At 40.0% G+C, this 25749-nt stretch overlaps 1 protein-coding gene across 16 annotated transcripts in view; it reads right to left on the bottom strand.

Moving 5' to 3' along the window:
• The window catches only part of inpp4b (inositol polyphosphate-4-phosphatase type II B), a 138890-nt gene that overhangs the window by 61642 nt on the left and 51499 nt on the right, over nt 1-25749 (bottom strand). For 13 of the 16 annotated variants that reach the window (XM_086083043.1, XM_086083044.1, XM_086083037.1 and 10 more), the window contains one exon: nt 10449-10528. In XM_086083043.1, coding sequence (XP_085939169.1) covers nt 10449-10528 — 80 coding nt within the window. Of the gene's footprint in view, nt 1-10448; nt 10529-15391; nt 15789-20999; nt 21177-22252; nt 22406-25749 lie in introns of those variants that run through there. The other 3 variants (XM_086083050.1, XM_086083051.1, XM_086083049.1) reach the window with 3 other exon arrangements.

The raw sequence follows: 25749 nt of genomic DNA, 5'->3' as shown, positions 1-25749 counted from the left end.
ATGACATTATTACAATTACATTACAATTATGAAGACAATTACACCCGAGTAACAAGACATCTAATTATCTGACCAGCTAACCACCAAAAGGAACCAATGGCTATGGATGATGACGCAATGCTTTTAAAGGTGTCTCTTGCTTGGAGCAGCTCAGAGCGTCGCCAGCTTTTCACCTGATTGCAAAATCCCTTCAGTCACAGAAGTGTTTACTCGCCGCACTCTGTAACACAAACACTGTTTATACGCTCTAAATAGAGGACATGCATCACGAGTACCTGCGGAAATAGGACACACACGGTGGCTTTCTCCTGCGTAATCATAACGTATTACCAAATTAAAACCATAACGTTTTGTCTAATCTTGCATCTTGTTATTACTGTATGTTTACCAGTCCTGCAGAGGACATTGGGACTAATGTCCTTGGAGTGTTTCACAGAGCTAATGAGACATATTGGACTCCAAAATATATTTTTATTGCGCCCGTTCTGGTTTCTTCCTCTGGGAAATAGTTAATATAATTGGCTGCATTTTGTGGTCCCCGCTGCTGCATCTTGCAGTTTGTTCCATAATTACAACAAGAGCGACGCAGAGAGTGCATACCTTCACATAAGTGTTTGTCATTTAAAATATTACCCTTAGTTGAGCTAATCAGCGCAGAAGAGTAGCCTATTTACAGAACAATGTGAATTGGGCCAAACTGAAGGGAGGTGGGCTTTGCGGACGACCCAGCAGTTTTAAGAGTTTAGGAATATACAAATACCTTTTCACAGTGCTTGTAAAAGCCAATATTTACTTTTTCCTGTGCCATTCTTCCACTGTTTCAGAACAGCATCAAATCAGACTTTGTGGGGGTGTTGGGGGATTCGGTTGAAGTCCACTGATTTGGGTGCAGGCCTGTATGTATATGTGGACCACTATATAGCCATGTAGGGTTGAAAAAACCCACTGTTGTTGTCTGACAACCATTTTATACATCACAAAAGATGCAGGCACTGACTTCCTCTAATGATGTGATTGTGGGATGCCTTGTCTGTGCTGTGTGAAAGCAGACTCAGTTGGCAATGGCAACATCATGTCTTCCATCGATTCTATGGAAACGGCAAAAGCAAATCCGTAAATGCCAGATATCGCCTTACATTTTAGATACAGCAATCTTTTCCGTCATAGTTGTTGTGTGCACATAAGTGCTCTGCTCTCCGACAAGTGTCGCCACTAACCAATGATCATATTTGCTCTGTATATGCTCTGTTCAGCTTCAACAGTGTGGAGGTGCTAAAGACTCAAGCGCTAATAAAAAAAGTTTTTGCAGCAATGATAAAAACACAAAATAAATTGCCAAGATGAGAAATTATATCTGTAAAAGGAATCCAAGATGTTTTTTTTATGACATTGGACATCGCCTGGGGTTGTGTTTTTATTGAACTAAAGAGCCGTGACCTGCAGTTGAGACCAAGATTTTGGACATTAAGCAGCACATGTTGCTCCAGAATGACTTGAAAACCTTGAGATTTCAGTGCATCATGCACAGATTCAAGACACCCTAGACTCAATGTAGCCAAAGCCTAAGAACAGAGACCAAACTTTCTAACACTGATAAATGGTCAAATGATAAATTGACTGCTTTTTATATAGCGCTCTAGACCATGTGGTGCCCAAAGCGGTTTACAATGCCTCATTCACCAGTTCACACCCTGCTGCCATGCAGGGCACTGCCAGGTCCACTGGGAGCAAATCAGGGTTCAGTGGCTTGCTTACAGAATGCTTTGATGCAGCCTCTGAACTGAATAGAACACTTAAAGCAATGGTAGTTATTACAAAAACGGCCAGCAGGTGGCAGCAGAGTATAAGAGATCAACCAGGGCCATGTTGCAAAAAAGCTCTTTTCCCCATTGTTTTCAAACTGATTTGTGAATAATTATGAAACTTAGTTATATTCTAAAGCTAATTGCTGCAAAACGGAAACAGATAGAAATATACTTTTTTTTCCTGATGAAAAAAATTATTTTGGCAGGTTCCACGTTTTTATAGCAATATAACATAATATTCTGTGGGCCTTGCAAAATCAGTCAAAATCCAGTAAAATAGCCGGGAGCAATGGGAGTGGCTTCAGTGAAAATGGCTGGGAGTGAATGAGTTAATGAACTGCATTATTGTGCGAGAATTATTCATTTTGAAAAATGTCATTTTCTGCTCCTTTTGCTCCACTAGAATAGCCTGCAAGACAAATTAACAGGTAAAGTCTGGCTAGCCATGATGTTTGCTAGCCAGACACTAAATTTGTTTACGATGTATACTTGTCACTACATCACGAGGCAGATATAATTCCATGCTTAATGTGGGAAAATCTGTACCATTATTACACAGTTCCTAAATTTTTCATCACCAACTACTGGTCTGGTATGCATATCATAACATTTATAGATGTTTTTGCAGTCTGTTCATAAAACAAGAATTCTGCTTTGTAAACCTATAGCTGTGCCCAGACGCTAGCATTTGCACACAAATACGTCACGTACACCAGCACAACATACATCTCAAAGGAAGGAAGTGGCACTCAGTTGGCCAGAAATAAATGCACATATGGCCTCCTTACTTTCCCCTCTCCCTCCTTCAATGCTAAATTTCTTCATTCCCGCACTGTTCTTCTGCATAATCTGTCAGATCCCTCAGGCATCGGGGCTCACCGGCAGCATATGAAAATAACTAAGTCGGCCAGAGCTGCACTTATGTGACATCCGAAGGGGAAGAATAGGAAATATTACCCCGACAAGCTACATTAATTACCCGCTATGAGTGATTACGATTGGGCCAAATGGAACGAGCGCAGGCATCCGTGATGAAGAGCTTTCAAAGCGAACATCCTTATTAAAGCAGGTGTAGGGGATGTTGTGGGATCCATTTGGCCGAGTCAATCATTCATTAGGATCTTCTTAGAGCTTGACTCCTTAACACGCACCGGGTGCTGCGATGGGGACAAATGAGACGGTGCAGACATTTCGTAAATGCAGCCAAATGCCGCTATTGTGGAGCGATGAGAGGAGAATAATGACGACAAATTGTATGAAATGCACAAACTGCTTTGTCTGAGTGTGTTCTATCAATTTCCCCCAAAAGATTGCATTGTGGTGTTCCATCAGAAAGGAGAGCAATTTTTCCCTTTGAATCCCGTTGCCAATATGCACACCGGGGTGGAGAGGTCACGCATAATATCCTGCCTTCCTGTTTAATACCCTCCAAAATTCCAAAGTACTGTCTGTCTGTGTGATTATAATGGTCTACAACAGGGCTGTTAAACGTACAGCCCGCGGGCCAGAACTGACCTTTCAGGGGGTTCAATCTGGCCCCTGTGGACAGAACACTAACTGCAATTTTTCAATAGAATTAATTATTAATTGTGATGCCTACTTACTACTTGAATGACATTCTGGAATGGGCTGTCATTTAGACTTTGGGGCCTAAAATTGATACGCTTGTAAAAGCTAAAAGAAAAGTTTTGGGAGCGAAGTAAGCCAACTTCATATACAATGCTGTAAAGAATACACTTCTGAGAAAACAAATACCCCCTCTGTAGAAACATTTTAAGAGACTGAATATTGCAAACATTGCAACAGTCAACAATTTCAGTTCAGATGAGGTTGGTTTCAGAGGTGGCAAATCCAGGTCCAGAAAGTAAAAACCCTGTCACAGTTTGGCTTTAGCACAGAGTGCTAGCTAGCTAGCTAGCTCCCTAGCAGGTAAACGAGCACCATGCTAGCAGGTAAACGAGCACCATGGGAGCTAGCTAGGGAGCTAGCTAACTAGCATCTGAGGCTAAAGCCAAACTGTGGCAGGATTTTCACTTTCTGCACCTGGATTTGGCACCTCTGGTTGGTTTGGTTTGATGTTTCTTTTTTTCCCCACTGCCACAACTTATATGTATTTTTGTACGTAATAATCTCGACCACAAGAGTTCTTGTATTTTTGAACCGCCACTTTTGGCAAAGCGTCCTTTACTTCTCTGTGCCCGAGTGTGAGATCTTCTCTAGCATAATGACTTCTACAACCAATATTTAGCCCTCTTTTAATTGGACTTTGCTCTCCTTTGACTGCCATTGATATTCATGAAGTGTAAAAGCAAGCGGCTCCTTAAATACACAATTAAAAAGTGTGAATAAGCACGACCCCCATGAGGGAAGGGGGGGGGGGGGGGGGTCAATTCGTACAATTTAATTAGCAAAATTGCTTTGGATTTCAAGTATGTGCACAGGTCTGTGTTGCCTTTACAAAAAAATACTGAACCACAGTTTGGTGATGTTGTTAGACGATAATTAATGCAGATTACCTAAGTAAACATACCTACTGCTGCATTACTGTAACTGACTTGCACGCTCAATCTCGGCCAGGGATTCCCAATTTGGGAGTGTGCAAAAATAAACTGAAAAATTATGCTTGGATGATTATACATTGGGTTATTGTACTATTTTTATAAAAAAAAGAAGCCCTTTTTTTAAGGATAGAGGGGGTGTGCCATTCTGGAATGTCTATTTTTAATTCATAGAGTATTTAATTTGACTTTCACGACATCACAAACCCTGTCTAGGCAAGGGAATCAAGTTTGAGAAAGTTTGAGGGTGCACAAATTAAAAACATACAACTTATTGGCTTTTTTTTTTTTAATGGTGTGTGTGTGTGGGGAAGATGGTGTGTTCCTTCCCTGTCTTGATGATAAAAGGGTGAGCATCTTGAAAATGCTGTTCTAGGCTAAACGTCAAGCTCACAATGTTTTTAATTGGACATCAGTTTAGGACCACAAAAAGGCATTCAAATTTTTTTTTTGGGGGGGGGGGGCGTGTGTCAGATGTTGAAGGGGGTACACATCTTAAAAAGTTTACACTTAAACATCAACTGTGTAACTGTGACTACAGTGCAAAACCTATCAAAAATAATTATCGGGTGATTAAACATGATGCCTTCATTGGCTATTATCAGGTGTTTTTTTTAGGGTGTGCGCGGAAGCGTGGAGATGCGTGGCTGTTTTTCATCCACAGTGTGATTAATTTGAATGTAGTTTCGGATTAACTCGCCGCCCCACAGAATGATAAGCACGCGTACACTAACACTGGATCAGACAAGTACATCTTTCAGCTTTTAGCTGCGGCTTACACATAATCAGCCACGGCGGATTCTGTGTAAAGTCGACCGAGTGAGGATAAACGGGAGTTATGGGACCACGATAGCAGGTTAAACTTTTGAGGAGATGTTCGGACCCAACGGGGAGAGGATGAATGAACCGTGTCGAAAGGCGGCAGACGCAGTGGTCTGTGATAATGTGGCCTCTTCCGTGACACATACACACACACTTGAACTCCAGCATTAAAACTCACATTCAAATCAAATGTTAAACTGCGGAAGTGGGTCACGGAGAGCCCTCCACTTAAGAGATAAGAGCGAAAGCCATGATGTGAGACACAGAGGGGGTATGGCGGTTTGCACTTTCAAAATCGTGGGAAACCGTGAAAGAATGCATCAGCCTGAACGAAACAAATGATGAGAACCACAGTCTTCTGTATTTAGTATAGGGCTGAACGCTAATATACGATTTTTCTTCATCAATATTGCAATTTTATATGTGATTATCTTTTCAAGGTCCTATTTTTATTTTTTATTTTTTTTTACAAACACAAGCAATGAATTGATCTCTATTATAATAAACAATATCAGATGTACTATGCATAAATGTTTTGGTCTCATACGTTAGGCTTGTGCTAAAATAAAGGCAGATAAACAATAAGTTATCAATTTGAATATTTAACAACCACTACGACAATCTCACAAATACCAAACAAGTGTGCCTTAAACATAAGTCAGTAAGTCATCTTACAACAATAACGCAAACAAACCTATAGCTTTAGCACTTCAAAATTTCATGTTTCATGTAACAAAGATAAGTAAATATGTGGAGTACACTTCTTATTGAACCTATTTAGGCACAATATAATTGAATACATAAAATATAGTGTACATAAATACAGTATATTAAAAAAAAAAGCCTACCGACCAACCGGAATGAAGCTTTTTTTTTTCTTTCTAAAATCGCATTTGAATGCACATTAATGTAAATTTTAATTTGATTAGTTATTCAGCCCTAAACTAGAGACGAAGGAAACTAAAGCCTGCTGCACACCGGCACAGTGTGCAAGATTCCACAACTTGTTCTAATGAGTGCCAACGGTTGTCCACTGGTTATGTGCAGCTTATCAAAATGCACATTTTTAAGTTAGTGAAACCCAGCCGGCCTCCACGCTGCCGCCAAGCCATGCTAATACAGTATATACAGTAGGGCCTGACCGACTCCATTAAGATTGATACATGCTAAATGCTAACTGTCACAATGGAAACCACAGAACAATATCAATACTTTTAAATTATGTATCTTATTCATGCATGCTCCACCAACACTGCAGGCCAGCTTTGCCCGTCCTCAGTGGGTTTCCCTACACACAATAGGATAATACATGCAAAATGCTGGCGAATCTCCGTGTGAAACTCCCCTGAGCTCCCATGAATACGCAGACAGTTGTGTGAATAAACAACAACATGCAAAAAAACAAAAAAAAACAAAAAAAAAAAAAAAGAATGCAGCTTCAGACAAAGGTCTGCTCATCTGTGGGACTCATTTGCTCCTAAAATGGACACTAATGTCTATTTGTACACAATTTTGGACGTTTGCTGCGCTCCAACCAATTAGACGTTATCACCGCAGAGAGCGAAAGCGGCCTCCTCTCTCTGGACGTCATTTCCCTCCTGTGTGCAAACACAACATGTATTATTGAGAGAGCTCTGCGGCACCGTCGACTTTGTGTCTCTCGCACGCTGGGAGTGAGGCATCTTGGGATGCGCGGAAGCCGCAGACCATCAAGAGACCCCTGTGGCCATGCTATTGCATTTTAAAAGCCACCGTTCACCATGTGTCCAAAGTATGGCCCATGGGCCATGTGTGATCCTGTAATAATTGTTACATTAAGTTTGCCGTTTTGCCCCAAAATGTATCAAAATGTATTTAAAATGATATGAAAAGTCTACACACCCCTGTTCAAAGGCAATTCAAATACCAAAGCTTTTCGAGAGGGCAATTAAAAACAAACAACTGAGACAAAGTGACTGCAGAAGTGTGCACACCCTCATAACTGGGGATGTGGTCGCGTTCAGAATTAACCGATCATTTCAATTTAAATGTGAGTCAACGTACACTAAAGTTGCTCTAGTAGTCTTTTACTGACATTCTGTGCTTTCTAAAACTGACTGAAAGGACCTTGAAGAGGTGGTGACCAGGATGTGGAGGGTCCGAGAAAATTTTGCTTTCCCTTGTTGTGGTTCTTGCAGTGTGCAAGTCCACAAGAGTGGGTAGTGGGGTACAAATGATTTTAATAATAAAATTAATTTTAATAAATCTGCATTTATTTAATTCATTCATTCATTTTCAATATCGATATATGACGATTGAAGAGATTGTAATGTTTGCATGCTTTTCTATTAGGACTGCATGGTTAGCACATCCGCTTCACGGTTGGGAGGTTGGGTGTTCGATTGCCGTTGCAAAACAATCACTTAATTGGCATCCCTAAGCAGCCCTTGCTTTGTTGCAACGCCCTTGATCCGCCCCTCGTCGTCATGATAAAAAAAAGCAGTACTTGGCAATTACATGAGACAGATCCACACTCTAAAGAGTGATTGATTTCAACCAGAGCTTGGCAATTTGATGTTAAGGGTACTATAGTTCTCGTTCCTTTGTGTATTTTGATGGGAAAATTGTCTACAGGTCCCCTGTGATGTCAGCCGGATTCGGGTCCAGCTCACCCGAGACTCAAATGTGGATAAGCGATATAGAAATTAATGCATGGATAATTTTTTCACTGGATCAATCATTAATAATAATTTTAAAAAAAACTCTAATTTTTCCAAGGTTATGAATAAGTTGGGTTTTAAGAGTTTTTGTTTGATGATTTTTAAAAATACAGTACGTACATGCATGTGTGGACACACATTCATGTCAAAAACCAATTTCCTTCCTACATATTCTCCATGACACGGTAAAACTTGAGCTTATGAAGCAACACGGGTCCAAGTAATATTGCCTCTGAGATCCGCTGAAAGGATTCAATCAAGTCGCCCTTCAGTGCCTTTGCTGTGCGGAATCACCTCAAAGTAACTCCAGCACCATCTCAAACCCGAGCATTTGCCCAATTCCTCTGCTTGGCCAGCTGAGCGAACACGAACCGTGACTCACAGACTCATCTGCGGGTCAAACAGTCGGCGATGACTCATAAAGAGAAAAAAAAAAATTCACATCTTTTAGAAAAAGTAGTGAAATGATGATCGCCATCCCGCCGTGTGTTGTTTAATGTTTGTGCACGAAATGTTGAAAATACAATCATAACACTTTAAATGGTTTTATAGTGTAGTCCTGGCGCAACTTTTTCCTGTCAGCAATGTTGAATTGATGGGAAAAAAATATGACCAAACACCCATGTTGTTATGTATTATGAGCATATTGGGGCATCCTGGGTCACATGAAATGCTCTGGTGGGCTGTATATGACCCACCAGCTGTAGGTTGCCCAAACGTGTTATGATGCTTCATTGAGACAGCAATAATTGTAATTACACGGAATACAACCATTCATTTTTCTAAGGTTTATGTGCTAAATTAAATTTATAATGAGGAAACGTGATATAAAAAAATGTATTGCTGGATAGCCAGTTGTGGTTTTGCACATGCACCATTCATTTGCAGTATGGACACAGAGGGATGAACAACTCCTGCCCCAGACATTTACTTAACCATTTTGTTAAATAGCAAAAGCAATCTTACTGACTGAAAAAAAAAAAAAAAAAAAAAAAAGTTCACAAATTTGCTGGACTCAACCTGTATTTAAAAAAATAAAAAAATATGCAGCAAGTCATGTCAAGCCATTAAACAAACATAACCATAGTATTTAAGCATGGCTTTTAACGTTAGAAAGACTGTTTTGACAGTTTGGGTTCTTTCAGATGAACCTGTCTGATGTTAATTCACCAGACAGAGAACGAAAACTTGTTGTAAAAACCATCAATAGGATTCATAACACTTCATTTGAACATTTCAGACCAGTTAGTGAGGATGAATAGCTCTGTTTTGCAATGTTTTTATGGTCGTATGATTACTTCTTCCACTCCTGAATGGAGCTGAATAAGTGACATTTAGTGTCAGATGCAACGACAATACTGCTAACAACTCAATATAATGTGACACTTGGGGGGGAAACAACAATAGGATATATTTAGATTTTTTAAAGCTATTGGCTAAATCAAAAGACTTCTGTGCTATGTCTCGGGAGGACTTTGTCACGCTATCCATGGCAATATGCAAATAGGGGGCCAGGCTCTTTATATAGTCGTTTGTGCGTGAGATACAATTATATCCCGTGTTTCTGCTATCCCAGACAGGAAATGAAAAGCGGAACAAAAGAGAGAAGATTGCCAAAGGGGGCGTATTTTCCCCACTGCACGCGGTCGGACAATACAAATGGGAGTGAAATCTTATCAGATGACAGATAAATGCAAAAACATTCACAGCCCTCCACGGAGCGCGCCAGCTAAAAAAAAAAAGAAGCCATTAAGGCATTGTGCATACTCAATTACACTGCTGCTCTTAGTTGGAGTTGTGTTGTCTTAACAGTTGCCATGGTAACCTCTGCCAACTTCCCATTTTTCGATGGAGCTTTTAGCCGTGACTCCTTGACGATCGCAAGTGATGGTTCGCCGGGCTAGAATTTGGTGTTGAATGGGTGTTATTTGAAGGAAGCTATTACTGGAATTCACAAGTCAGCGATGGCAAAGTGGAACCCGTGTAACACAAATGACATTTCCACATCTTGCAGGACAGGTTCTATTGCTACTTATTTTCCTTCTATTTTATTGTACATAAGTGTCTGTCTGTCTATCTTATCCATTCATCCATCGTATGCAAACAGTTATCAATCCAAAGCATACCACATCATATGTCAAGTAATCTATCAATCAAACAAAGCTTATGATCCCGCATTATGTCAATCTATTATCCATGACATCTATACATCCATCATTCGCATCAAAGCCCAGCATCAGTTAGAGAGACTTTAGATTAGCAAGCCTCAAAAATAATGTTGTACATATTTTTTAACACGAGATATCTAATCTATCCATTTAGCTTTGTAAAAACAAAACCAGAATCAGATCTTCTTGGGAGACTTTAGATTTGCTTTAGATTTTTGTGGTAATAGTTGAGTGACAAGTTAGTACCGTAACCTAAAAATGTATGTCTGCTTGTGCCCTGTATTAGTTCAGGAAATGTGGCTTCCCGCTACTGCAGTTCCACAAAAACGCTATTTGACGTTTTCTCAGATGGGAACACATTTTATGGTTAAATAAAAGTGAGAAAGATGTGCCTACCTGAGACTCAAGGACAGTCGTTCATCTTTGGCCCGAAGCAGATCGCCCACCGAAAATGTGGCACTGCCCAGGAAGCTGCCCTGTTTAAATGAGACAGAAAACAAAATGGGTACTTCACATCTTTTGAATCAGCCCAGAACATTAATTTTCTCCGCAGTGTTCCGACTCGCCTGGACACGGACAACTTTGCCGCGAGTGTGATGCAGACACTTCACAAGTGGGTCAAGAAAAGAAGCATGAGGCTGAGCCCATCAATAACCAAGTAAGCGGAGACATATTTAGAGGAAGTTGAAAAACAAAACACTCGACCATATAGAAGCCTTGGCTTAATCGTGCCAAGGACGCAGAGTAATTAACGGCAGATACAAAAGGTGAATACAAAAACATCGTAATTAAAACCTGGCAGCACGTCCCGCCAGATTTGGTGAGAAATGACTGGCTTCTCTTCAGCAAAGCCTCTCCAAACACCTACAATTGTGCAATTTGGCGGATTCTGGCTAACAATTAACACTAATTAGTTACAAAGAAGCCGCTTTTGAGTTTTCCCAATTAATTAACACTAAAAAGCTGCAACTGCCCAGGGCAATTATCAAGAAATTAATTTCCAATTAATTTACTTTTGTCTTGCTAGTGTTCTGTTCTCAGCAACAGGAAGTCATTAAATCTTGTACCATGGACAGCAGCTGTATGGTGGCATGGTGGAACTTTACCCCGAAACTAAAAAACCTTTGAGAGATCCACCAACTAATTAAGAAGCTCACTAAAAAAGTTAGCTAAATAGTTAACAGCTCCTTTAAAGGACAAAGTAACAAACTAACTCACCAGCCAACAAACTCAACTAACTCGCACAACCACTCATTTAACAAGCTTATGATTAATAAACATAAGCAGCTAACTAGCTATTGAGCTAATTTACTAACTAGCCATTATGACCTATCAACTAGATAACTCTGCAACAAATTAGCCTTTTAGCATCTAATTATACCAACTAACTAACTAACTAAACAGATAGCAACATGGAATTATGTCAGTGGCTTGGTGAAACAAGACTTTTTGGGGCTACATTGCTTAGATACAGTGTTTGCCACAGATTTGAAATCTACTTGGGTGGGTGGACTCCGGCGGTGGGAATGGGAGGCGGGTTGGACGGGAGGTTGGTCTCAGTCTTGTTACTACGTCTCCTCTAGCCTCACGATCCACAAGTGAGAGACGGCGAACTAACGTTACATGCGGTATATCCTGTCGTGACACGATTTTTTTCTTCTTTTTAAATATATTTTTAATACATTTTCTTGAAAACTTCTTGGGTGGTGGCCAATTTACTTGTATTAACATGGTGTGGGAAACACTGCTACATATCAACAATGGCGAGTCACAAAAATAATTTGTGGTTACTTAGGCTCTGTGTGGTTTAACTCCTAAATTTGGCTTCCTTCCTGAAACTAAATGCTCACTCTGCCTCTCTTGCTCGGCAATTGTGCATCAGATGAGAAAACAAAGGTGTCCTGCTTACTGACCTTTTCTTTCAATCATTTCCTCCTTGAGCTTTTTCCTGCAACCCCTCAACAAATCCACACACGCTTAAGGCCAAAAAGTGTCCGCACGTAAAGAAACAGAGGGGACGAAAAGGTCAGTCAACAAACAACAAAAAATAAAAATAAGCGCACTTGAGGTTTTCCATCATAGCTAACTGATTACCCATGTATCGAAAATGTCAACTAATTCAAACAAACTAGCCCAATAGCTAACTAAATAGCTACTACCCATTTAGTCATAAGCCAAAACTAGTCATAACCACTCAACTAATTCACCAACTTAAATAAGCAAGCTAATTAGCTAGCTAACTTACTAGTTACCAATTCGTTACCAGTTAACTTGCCAGCAAAAAAAAAAGGGCATGTATTTGTTTTCTCTTTCATCTTAGAAAAGCAGGGCACCATCTGGTCTGACCCGTCAGCCATCCCCATTCTGTCTACCTCTGATGGTGTCATCATTTGTATGATTTTATTTTTCATGTTTCTTGTTACATGTTACATTTACATTCCATTAAATTAACAAAAACACTACTAACAAAAACCAAGGCAGGACTTGAGGTTTTCCCACAAGGTGGTCATGACGGGTGCTACTACATGGTGATCCTAAACAGGCATTTGAGAGTCTCTCTTTCGGGGGCCGGCCCCAATGTGGCCCCCGCGCAGTCCACGGGGCCATTACTTGGGAACATTACAGCCCAGTGTAGCCATTACTTACAAGTCCATCTTGGAAATCCATTCGGTGGCATCTTTTTATGGCCACTCACCGTGAATGCTTTAAAAGTAATGAAGCTCCAGAGACCGTCCCTTGCAGGCGGGAGATCAAAGCGGCCAGGCGGGTGGCAAATGAGGAGGAAGATAGGGGCCGAGAGGAGGAGCGAAAGAAAGCGCAGAGGAAGACAAATGGCAGGATCAAGGAGGATTGATTATGATGCTCCCATGCTCTATTCCTGATCCATCATTGTACCTGCGATCAGCAGAACCAGATTGGTTATGTTTGTCGGACATGCAAATGCATCACACTGACTCCTTTGGAAAAAAAAAAAAAGTACAAAGTAAAACAAGCAATGATTGCTTAACTAATGTAAGAAGAATTCCCAGGCCAGTCGAGAAACAGTCCCTCCCGCGTGTACCGGGTCGTCCTGGGGCCTCCTGCAGATGGGACGTGCCCAGAACACCTCTCCAAGGAGGAGCCCACCAACTAGCCACCTTGCTAACTGATGACTCCCACCAAAATCTAAATATAATCTCTCACAATAGTAAAATATAAAAATGAATGAAAACTACAAGTTGAGATCATAAATAAGCTGAGGTTCCTTTTAAAGGCCAATACTGCTGTCTTGCTATCACTTGGCATAAGTTAACACTGGAGATGTATTGATTCCACACACACAAACACACAAGCCAAAATGATCCGTCCATCATCCCTTTCCACCTCATCTGTCTTCTTGCAGAGGACAAGAGTTCAGACGGGGCCAGCGCGTGACTTGAAACAACATCAGAGGCAGCATGTGATTCTTATTTATGAATTATGAGCACATTCATACCAGGAAGTGTCAGCGGCGTTGTCTGCACTAATAAAGCGCTCTTTCCTTCACTGCAAACAAGGCCGAGCTGGCTTGTCCTCATTAAGTCGTTAGAGATGTGGTGAAAATGCACATACACTCTAACGAGCAAATGTTTGGACAGCGTAGATTAAAAATGAACTAATGAGCAGCGGAGAAGAAGAAAACACTGTTAACCAGCTCAATGTAATTCCATTTGATGTTTTCAATATTGTTAAAACAGTAGCTGTAACAAAAGGTTTAGTCTTGAAATCTATATGCACACCAGGCGTCTGACCCTCATGTACATGAACAAACTTGCTGCAAGGGGAAAAACTCTTACCAGGAAGCAATATTTTAATGAGTCACATTTACTGCTTTATTTTTCTTTTATTGAACCACAAAAATTATTGCCCTGTCGGCTGTAGCTATAATAATACTACAAAGAAAAGAAACACGTGAGTTATAGAGAGTAGATTTTTGAAAGGCTCTTGACTCGATTCAGTGACTGCACGTGTGCATTTTGGCGACAGTGACTCACCACCCCTCGCTTTTTTTCAGCTACAAGCACATTCATTATAAATATTTAAGTATTGTTGCAAAAACAATATACAGTATAGTGACTGTATTGTTATGGTTGTCTGGGACTAGCTGGATCTTGCTTTGTACCAGGAAATATGACTTCTGCAGTGAAAGCTCATAGTAAAATGGTAAATGGGTTTTCACTTGTATAGCACTTTTCCACATACAAAGTACTTGAAGCGCTTTAACACAGTGCTACAACATGGAATCTTTGATTGGCCATTATATCGGCAACACTCAAAGGCCATTCACATAGCATTCAAATTTAGAATCGTAGCAAAACTGATGGCCAATTGTTGGTCAATCATGAAAACTAGTGGTAGAACGCCACACTGTGCAGCAGTGGCAGTATGTTATTAGGCGAGGGTTGGTATGTTGTTTTTAAAATAATATTGCATAAGAAGTCATTACAAATTAGTTTGCAGAACCCCGTGGACCCTAACCCCAAAAATATAACTTTATTATGGAAAATACATAATGTCTAGAAATAGGAATATATTCTTCCCAAAAATATGACTTTTGTTCTGGAAGAAATAACAACTTCATGTAAGGATGTCAGATTTATTATATACAGAGAGTCCTCAAGTTACGGCGGAGTTCCGTTCCTACGCTGGTGATGTAACCCGAATTTTGACTTAAGTCGGATTTACATCAAGATACTTTGTACAGTCATTTAAAAAAAACATATTTGCGTGACCCAGAATACGCCGGGACCAATATTTCGTGTTTCCGCAAGGACATTCATTGCTGACGAACGGCAGAGCGGAGCTAATTCAAACTTAAACACGGAAATGTGACGCGCCTGATGGCGAACCGACCGGCTGATGGACGTCCGTTGCTGGAGGTAGCAATAACACAATTTTAAATAATTTTTAAAATAGCGTGATTACTGTGGGAAATTGACAAAAAAGAAGGTGCTACGGACGAGGCGCGGGCGCCGCTAAGTCGAAAATGACGACGTAATTGGACTAAAGTTAAAGTTGGGAGAAGTAATTGGTCTATTATGTTTGTTGTAATGGTGCAGGTCGCCAAATAAAGGTGTACGCTTTTTAACAAATTACTTTGTGGACCCAAAGCTAAGGCTGACGGGCACCCAGAGGTCCAGAGACCCCAGTTTGAGAACCACTGGTCCAAAATATTAACTTGAGAGTGGGAACAGGAGTGCAGACCATTCCATTCGTGGGGACTGGGGTGTATATAAAAAATAATTTTCCACATTGAACTTCACACATGCAATCGAAACATTGAAAAGGTCCACACAGAGTAACCAAGCAAGCGAACTTACAGTGATGTTGCACACAAGCCCAGCTGCAGCCACCAAGCCAGAAGATCATAGAATGAAAGGAGAGGTCACAAGAAAGACCGAGAGAAACAAAGATACCCTGTCCCCCTTTTTCTTCTTTATAACAACATGATTAAGCTCCCGGATTGGTACGCTGTGCCCTGCGTTTGTCCTCAGCTAGTCCACATGTCGAGCTCTCGGCAGCAGCAACAGGCAAAACGCAGACGCTCGCAGCTCCGCTCTGACTGAACGCTAACGCGAGAGAGGGAGGGAGGGAGGGACGAGCAATGGTGGGATGGCGAGAGGGAGGGATGAAGAACATCACAGAAGAGGAAGACGAGACGGACAGGAAGGAAGGGAGGCTAGAGACAGGGAGAGAGAGAAGGACACAGAGCGAGTGAAGGGCTCGTGACTCACACGGCTGGCAGGAAAAGCTTCGCTTGCTACGCCTGCATGGTGTGTGTTTGTGTATGCGTGTGTGACATTAACACATCAGAGTGTCGCACAATGGAGGGGCACCGACCGCTAAGCCAGGATTTAAGCAGCGGTTCCAAGTGTTCCTGTTTTAGTGCCTATATCAGTATCTATATTTATATTCGCTCGGTTTATATTAACTGCCCACTTGGAAACAACTACTATTATTTACGACAGCCCCATAATTGTGCAATGAATTGTTTGGGATTAAGTTGTCTGGTCATCAGGTTGATTGGTTGTTAGAGTGAGGTGGGGTGAGGTGGTCAGTTGTTCAGCAAAAGCATCGACAAGGCAAGAAGGGTGATTGTTTGGGTTTCCATCCAGCCATTTTTATTCGAATTTTCAAGAAATGCGAAAATACAACTGAATGGAAACGCTAGAAATTCAAAAAAGGGCCCAAAATTTGCCCCCCAAAAGTTTTTACACAGAGTGGGGGTGGATTTTGAAACGTATCAAAAAAAGGAAAATGCGAATGATGGCGATGGAAACAGGTTTTGCAAATAACCGCTGGCAAGAACGGATACACGTCGCATGTTTTGACCGGATATTACGTCACACGCACATTTGTAGTCACAAAAGCAATCCCCTTCACTCCCGGCTGTTACTGGATTTTGACTGATTTTGCAAGGCCCACAGAATATTGTGTTCTATTGCTATAAAAACATGGAACCTGCCAAAAGAAAGATTAGCAGCTCTTCTTTCATCAGGGGAAAAAAGTACATTTGTATCCGTTTCCGTTTTGAAGCAGTTAGCATTAGAATATAGCTAAGTTTCATTATTATTCACAAATCTATTTAGAAATGTAATTTCAACATGGCCCCTGGTTGATCTCTTTTGCTCTGCTACCACCTACAGCGGCGGAGTCCCCTCTCAATATTCGCAAATGAAGAACAGATGGAAACGGGAAAAGTCGCATGTTCGTTTTGCGCATTTTCATTAAATTTGGTGGTGATCTATTGGCTGGAAGATGATGACGGTGGGCTTGATCAGATGATTGGGGCCTTAATAATCTGTTGATCGATTGTCGTATTGTCAGAAGCAGGCGTGATCATTTGTGTGGGAACAAACAAAAGACACAAAAACAAAACACCACAATCAGTGACACCAAGCTCGGCTTTAACCTGTCTGTGCTGGCATGTTGGATTAGCGAGTAATTCCGTCGGAACAAAGGACGCTGCTAACGGGCCCTTATCACACCAAGCAGGTACACAGGCAAACACAAGCAGACATTTAAACACATTTGCACACCCACTTAGCAGAATTTAACATTTCGAACCACAATCCCCACGCATGGGCACCCATGACCTGCGTACCGAGAGGATGAAAACTAACACCTCCCACAATGGAGTCGATGTGCTCTTTTTGGCCATGACAATGAGGTACTGAAGTACTCTTAGATGTGCAAATCCCCTCCTTTGAACGCCAACATAAGCCAAGAATTAGTTGGAACCTACTTTAAGAAAAGGAGCAGAAATGCATCGTAACATGGAGAGGCACTCGGCAGATCATAGACACACACTTGTCACTACTGATATTCATGAAATATTCACAGATAAAACACATTTATCATTTAAAAATGCCCGCATTTTGCATTATGAGAACTTATTTACCACAAAAAAATGAGAACCATTCATTTGTTCTAAATCAACCTCTGCCTTTACTTTGGAAAACAGCGATCAACAGGTATCCCTATTTTCTGAAATGTTATGGACCAAGCTAATAAGTGAATCTTAATTTATATTTGTGCTTTTTCTGCACTGTCAATTTGAAATTATGCCATGTTTTTAAATATGGGATATAAATTAAAACTTGTTTTTTCTTTCCAATTCATCGATTAAACGACAAAATAGTGAACAGATTAATCGATAATTAAAATAAATAGTTGCAGCTCTAGTGAGAACTATTCCTTTTATGGTTGTTTATCAAACCCCAAATTCCTTAAAATAAATTTATTTTATATCACTTCAAGACGACAATATAAAAACCAACAAATAAATTGTTTTCAAGTTGTGAAAAAAATAACGTTAGGTAAGTCCCTTGTCAAAGGTTAAAAACAAACACAAAAAACAGTCTTGAAATTTTTTTGTTTTGTAATTAACAAAATCTCCCAAAGACGTATAAAAAACATTTGTAATATTACCATGGTCCCCAAAACGTATTTATATTGTTGTTTTTTATGCTAGAGCATACAGAAGGCTTTGATGCGGCCTCTGACAAAGAGGTTGCTTGAGGCAATGGTAGTTATTACAAAAACGGCCAACAGGTGGCAGCAGAATATAAGAGATCAACCAGGGCCATGTTGCAAAAAACTATTTTCCCCACAGTTAAAAACAGATTTGTGAATAATGATGAAACTTTGCGATATTCTAATGCTAATTGCTGCAAACGGAAACAGATACAAATATACTTTTTTCCCCCTGATGAACAAAGAAACTCTAATCTTTCTTTTGGTAGGTTTTTAGTTTTTATAGCAATAAAACACAATATTCTGTGGGCCTTGCAAAGTCAGTCAAACTCCAGTAAAACAGCCGGGAGCAAAGGGGGTTGCTTCAGTGAAAATGGCTGCGAGTGAATTAGTTAAATATGACAAAGTTTTAAAGAGCTGCTTTAACAAACTAAAAACAATGGAGATCCATTCGTTGTCTGGGTTGTGGAGATTCTAAATCCTTGCTTAATGAAGGCTTGTTATTTTTGGTGGGGAAAAAAGTGAACATTTGAAACCATGTATTTTCTACCACCATTGTCGAAAAGTGTAGCTTGCATCTTAACATTCATTTTTCCATTTCAATTGCTAACCATTTACCATGCTCCCTTTGGCTTAATTGAGGCTTTCTAGGAAGTTGCCTTAAGACTATGACTATCATGGCACATACATATTTTTGGTTTATTGCCCAGTGGGCCTTAGACGTGCCGGTGCATGCAAGATTTTGGCGCTCGCCCAACAACTTTGTGCCTCATGTTTTTTCCAGACTTAATTGCTGACCTTGACCTCGTCAATGGAGGAATGGAATGTTCACAGAGTGAAATATTTCTCCCCAGGTTTTGATTTCCTGTTAACATGCAGACCGTGTTATCCGTCCTGCTCCTCTTGTTTGAAAATTGAAATGAGAAAAATCAAAATATACAATGACAATCAACTTAATGTTTGGGGTACATCATCTACTTGAATAATTAAATGCATCACCTCAAATGGACACCACTTTTGTCCTGCTCAGGCAAAAAAAAGAAAAAGAAACTGTAATGAGCTACACTACTGAACTTAGCACAAAATGATTTATTCTTTCATCAAAATATTATAGATGGAATTTAAATATATGGCATGCCTTAATTAAATCATTGGGTGCCACTTGAACACAGTACACAATAAAAGAAACAACGTTATAGGCTATTCAGGTCATTTGTTCCCTACCTGTCATACTATAACATTACCATCCAATTGAATAAACACCACACCTCAAATAGACACCTAAAATATAGCCCGTAGTGCTGTGTGATGTCTGTAATTGTCTTTACTGCCCCACTTGGCCCTGACGTCCAGTATATCAGATTAAACTTTTATTTGGATCTGCATCATACAGTAGGTTCTCCCTCGGGCCCATTTGCCACCCCTTCAATGACTTGAGCAGAAATTGGCAAGTAGCGTTTGTGTAACTAGCAAATGGACAGACAGACACAGACAAACATATTTCCTCCATTCTCAGCATAATAGACGCTGTGCTGCTGTGTTCTTAATTTTAGTTTTTCTGGTGATTTCTGCAAAGCAGATGAGGCATCTGTTAAGCTAAGTTTATGGTGACTTCAATTAGTTTTAGGTTTTTCCACATCCACGGGAAATATATAATCCGTAATAACACTTTGTTTGTACTTGTTAATGAGTTTCTGGATGTGTTTTTATGGTGATTTTTTATTTTTATTTTTTTTCATCACACACCATCCTTGATGTATGATATTTTGCGGCGTAATCAGTCGCCTTTGTATTGAATCAGAGGTGCCATAAAAATTAAAAGATTGTTACAAACGTGACATAAACGAGGAACAAATGAATGCCTCCTGGGGTTTTCTTTTTTTGGACTGTGTGAAACTTTAATCTTTTCCAGCGTTTAGTGAGATTATCGCGTGTTAAATCGCGGACACCCCCTTTTAATTGCTGTGGCTGTTTTGTTCTTCCTCCCACGCTCTAATAATTTAGCGATAACTCTTATCTGGCATCCGAGTCCAATACGAGTGCAGATTATCATGAGTACACTGTACACGCAGCCCGTAAAATAAATTATGAAGTGGACGACGAGGAACAACAATAACAACAATGGGGTGCAGGAGTGGGGGGGAAAATCAATTTGCAGTTTTATTAAGAGCTAAATCAATATTTTAATATCCAAGCAATATTAGAATTTCAGCGTAAACTGCTACAACGGAGCCGTAACGTCAATACTAAACACATTTTACGGCTTAATTAACCTGCTGTTTGAGCAAGTGTGCTGAAAAGAGGGGTAAATAGTACGCACATGCTCCATCATAATCATCGCTTATAGGATGCCATCTTTTTTCTTATTGTACTGCCGTCTATATAAATGGTACCGAACCTTAAGTGAAGGCATATATATTACATTAGAAAAAAATTAGAATGACACATCACCGCACCTAAGTTGAATAGTGACACAAACAAAAGTGCATTCTCATAGTTGGAATAACATTTTAGAAATAAAAAAACTTTAGTTTTAAGGGTGCTAAAACGAAAATATAATGATGTCAAGGAAGGATTAATTCGTAAAATAAATAAATAAATCATTTTCATAGCCTCAGTAGGTCAAAGCAGGATATATTCAAAACAATCAGATTACGATGGTGCAAAACCTCTCATGGGATAATCCCCAGATGAATTGGTTTGGTTGCGAAACATGTTTAAATGCGTTCTCTAATAAAAGCAAAGGATTTCCAAATTGAGGGTCGGGGGCCCAAAATAGGCCCAGAGGGAATCATTACATCATTTTATCATTAATTCATATACAGTATATGTTAAAGCAACAGATGCAATATTTTCGTAAGGCTGGTTCAAAGAAACACAATCAGGCTAAGAAAGCAGGAAAGCAGATATATTTTTTCACCTGACTATTTCAGCCGGTAGGTAAATACTCACTCAAAGCTGTCTACTAGATACCCCCAGGGGAAATTCCTTTATAGATTCCTTCTCTGACAGGAAGTTGCGAGCAGCGGTGGAGCTGCGTATGATCTACTCAACATTGAACGGCACATAAGTTAAATATCTATCTCTGTCTCCTTTGGAGCAAACTGATCGTGCTCGCCGAGGAACTGAGATGGCGAGACGTTCCCCTGCTTGCCTGTGCAGACATTCTTCAGCTTGTCAGTGCTTGCCTCCAGCACAAGGAGAGAGAGAAAAAATAACTACAGTGGTACTCAGGAGAGAGGCATACCTCTGCCAAGGTTGTTAATAAAACAGAACCAAAAAGAACCAGTCATACGTTTCTGTTTCTGTGATTTTCGAGCACATTGAGGATATTGCTGCAATCATCTGTGTGCGCATTGACAAAAGCGAAGCAGTAAGTTAATTTGAGTTAACATATAACATCACACCACACTGTAAATCTGTCAAGATAAAAAAAAAAACTTAGAATTTTTTTTTACAAAACACTACACTATTAAGAAAATGGAAAGGCCATAACTACCAAACAAGCAAAACAAAAACATGTTTTGATAGCTTAACAACCACATTACTGGTGCCCACCCTGTACTTAAGCTTTGAGATATTTTCTTCTGAGCAAAAAATTATATATATCTGTAATGTTGGGTTTGTTTGATTTTGTGTACCCCTGCTCCCAACTTTGTTAGCAAGCTGCTAACGTTATAGAAACCACATGCGGAACAGCAGCAGGTTTAAAATGTTGCATTTCCCCTCCATGCTTCAGGTAGTCACTTAAACATGGGTCAACATGACAACGCATTACACTTGCTGCCCGGCCAGAAATCCCTACATATTGTACACAAGTTACACAAGCTAATGAATTGACGTTAGCACAACAAAGCTAACTTTAGCATGATGCTAGCAAGCAGCCCATTAAACTCGATTGAGTCTTTAACTAACAAAGCCTCTAAATGTTTTTCATAAACATCAAAGACAAAATCACCTTCGATGAACCCAACAGCCGATTTTCACAATTATCAAAGACAATTTGGTCCTTCTCGTATCTACTGTAAGTCCTTTACGTTCAGATACAATCTAGTCTTTGATTAACCTAACACACGTAAACATCGACTACAATTAGGGTCATAGTATTTGTTATCAAAAGCTTAGTCCAAAGCAAAAAAAAATTGTAAACATTAAAAGGTGAGCTAATTAACTAACTAGCGCGACGAAAACAATGCCTCACAAACCTGCTCAATTACTCACGACTCCTTCCCCTACTCCTGTCTGTCATCAGCAGCATTGACTTGATGTCCAGCCAACTGCCAGATTATGTTGGACCTTTGAAACACTTATGCGAGTAGGCTACTGTAAGATTATTATGGATGTCCTTTGAAGAAACTAAATAGAAAATCTAATTCCCTGTAGTTAGGAGCGGGCCTCAGCAAAGGATATAGACTTTTGATACCTCCCCTCACGATCCTCTTCGCTCCATAAACTTTAATGTTAAAACCTAGTGCAGACGAGGTGATAAAAATCAAGGCAGCCTTTGTTCTTAGACTGCAAACATGACTTGGCAGCGAGGGCGAAAGACAATAGACTCCGTCCAAAGCCTTGCTATTGATTTGAGTGTCGTTTGTTTTAAAAATAAAAGTTGCTTTGATAAAGTTGCACGGCTGCTTTCCACTTTCTTGCCTCCATCAGCAGATAAGCTTGATCTGTGCTGTCTAACTTTGTTTGTTCTCAAGGGCCCACATAAACATCAAAGACAATTTACTCTTCCAGTAACATAGCACACTTTTGAAACATTACAGACAATATAGGCTTTGAGGGACCTAACACACGGGTTTTCAAACGTCAGTTTAGCTTTGGACAAACTTAAAACATTTTTAATGAACATTTAAGGTAATTCAGGTAGGAAGAAACTACAAACCAATTTTGTAAACAACGAAGATGAGCTAGTCTTCAACATTCACGTTCTCATTTGCATCAAAGACAAATCTAGAAGTGCTGTGAATGCAACTCACATTTTGGGAAATGTTTGAAACAATTTAGTCTTCAACAAAGTTAAAATACAACAAACAACAAACTTAAAAGGAACCCCGACTGTAATGACAAGTTTGGTCTATATCATTTATTTGGTTGTTACCAACATAACTATTGAATAACTACTTTGTTTTTTTCCCCCTTCCAGTTTGCCTTTTTGTTCTTTTGCAAATAAATACCGTTTGCAATTCATTTTGCTCCCTGGCCATGCCTACTTAAACAGTAACTCAGGCTAAAGTAAAAAAATAAAATAACTAATTTTTTTTTTAATTTTTTTAAAGAAAGAAAAAAATACGCCTAGTAGGGACATTACATTTTGTTTTTGAATGCTAACAAAACTTGCAAAACCTCCTGCAGCAACATTTGGACTAAATAAATAGCGATTATGCTAACAAAATAGGCATCTGATTTAGTAAACTGAAATATGTGATCTGGGCCAGGGCATCTTGCTTAGCCTTTGTTGTTGTTCAATGTAAACACAGTGCATGGGTGTGCCACATCGCCTGTGCACAATTACATTTTCCTACCGTGGCATCGTCGACTCCCTTCCCTTTAAGAAACCACATCAACAGTCACTTTACTGCTTTGGAACGCAAGCGTTTAAAGCGTTCTCCTCTTCATTATGTTTATTGCTCGGGTTCCCCCAAAACCACAAACCAGCATTGGATGAAAGTGTTGAGTGAAAAACACATGTTAACATTTTTAAAAAGAACTCCAAAGTCAAGTGTATATTATTTGGCTGACTTTCTCTTTTGGCGGATTACTTTGAAGTTGGAAGCACCGACATAAAAGTAAATAAATAAACAACAACAAAAACGCAAACCATATTTTGGTTATTAGCATTGTTACACATTTTTTCATCTAACCTACAGAAATACGCTTAATGCTACCAGGGTTCAAGCATTTTCACCTGGAATGCACCCCACACGGTAAATTCTGGTTCACTGAAATTACGACAAAATGAATATTTGTAAAACCTCAATGCCAAAATTGTCATACGAGGTGTGTCAGAAAAGTTCCAGGACTGGAGTCACGTACGCAGTAGACACAAAGTTATTGAGCCCGCTACTACTAAGGCAGCTCCACTGAGTCGTTACTCATGGACTATTGTTAAATCAACGTCTGTAAGTAACTTTTAAGACACTATTACATGTGTAATGTGTGTATGTAATTATGTGTGAACTAAATGGTAGTGTTTGTTTACCTTAAATGGTCATTGCTAGCGGGCTAATGCTAATCGTGATTGCTAACCACTTGGCATAGGCCAATTTTGTTGCCGTTTAATAATGCATTTGTACATAAGATAAAAACGAATGAGCAGTTATAGACACTCAATTCAACTCGCGTTCAACCTTAGTGGATTAACAAAAAAAAAAATATTTTTTGAATAACTGATAGGATAATCGATTTTAAAAAGATTCAATTGCCACAGCCCTACCTGCCACAACTCTCACATCTTGTCGCGTACTAAACGAAGCAAACATTGCAGGTGCTGGGTGGTCGTGTGGCGCAAACTAAAGGGTGAAAACCCATAATATGTGTTTGAAATACATCTTTTGGGACACACATAGTATATGTTCAAACACCTTCCATCTGAGACACACAAAAGCTGCTTGTAACCTGTAATTTCTGCGCCGTGTGTCATTGTTCTATAGCCATAGATGAAAGGGAAGATACAGGTCGCAATTCCCTGTCCTTATGTAACTGCGAGGTGCTGCCGGCACACCAACCATCCCCCCCCCCCCGGGCCTTTAAGAGTCTCTCTCACACACGTACACGCACACGCGCACGCGCACACAGTAATGGTACGATAATATGCCTGCTCATGCCTGAAGTGCTTGATAGCTCTCTTCTTCAAAAAGCTAGTCCACAGGAGCCTGCGAAAGTAAACAGCTCGGATCAAACCAACTCCCGGCTGCCTTTGAAGAGTGGGAGACAATTACAGAGATCAATGGTGCAGCTCAGGGCTGGTTAACAGCCCCAACAGCCGGCGATTGATGCCCTAGGCCATCGAGGGGAGAGCGACTCCTCTCTGCCTGGCGAGGTGCTGAACGTGCATGTTGGCCCGCCACACTGAGCTCTGCCCAAAGCATCGAGCACACAAGAGTAATAACAAGCAACTATGTGCTAGCTACAGCTAAATGTATCCGGTCGGATTGGAATGAAGGTCTTTTTGACTTCAGAGTTGGCTTGATTTGCATGACAGCGAAGAGAAACATGGACTATTAAACCGCAACAAACGATGGTTTATGGTCATGCTGAGGTTAGGTGCCTTTTGAACATATAGTACATTTTATGTTTACAAATTCTGAGATTAAGTCAAAATTTTGAGAATAAAGTGAGAATCCTGCCAAACTTTTTCCCCCCTCTCTTCACTGGCCCTAATCCTCTTCCGTAAGAATCTGATTATGCTCCACTGTAAATGTCAAACTTGAAAAAAACTTTACTGATGCCCAACCACCAGTACATGACATCATTGCCCCATTTCATAAGAAATAAACACAGTTTGAGAGTCCATGAGAGTAATGGCTGCGTTTTGTGCAACCTACATTTTTCTACTGTCGATTATAAAAGAACGGGACAAGGCAGAAAGGAGAGAGTCTATGTTACTATTTGTCAGATTCGGTTTATATATAATTATTTCACAAAATATCATGTGGGTATTGAAAATTTTGAAATTTTCTAAAATGGATGGCAGTGA

This window comes from Leptonotus elevatus, chromosome 8 (assembly GCF_054856555.1).
Source record: "Leptonotus elevatus isolate MCC_2025b chromosome 8, RoL_Lele_1.0, whole genome shotgun sequence".
NCBI classification, from domain to species: Eukaryota; Metazoa; Chordata; class Actinopteri; order Syngnathiformes; family Syngnathidae; genus Leptonotus; species Leptonotus elevatus.
Note: the sequence above shows the minus strand (reverse complement) of the source record. Positions and strands in the feature narration are given on the sequence as shown.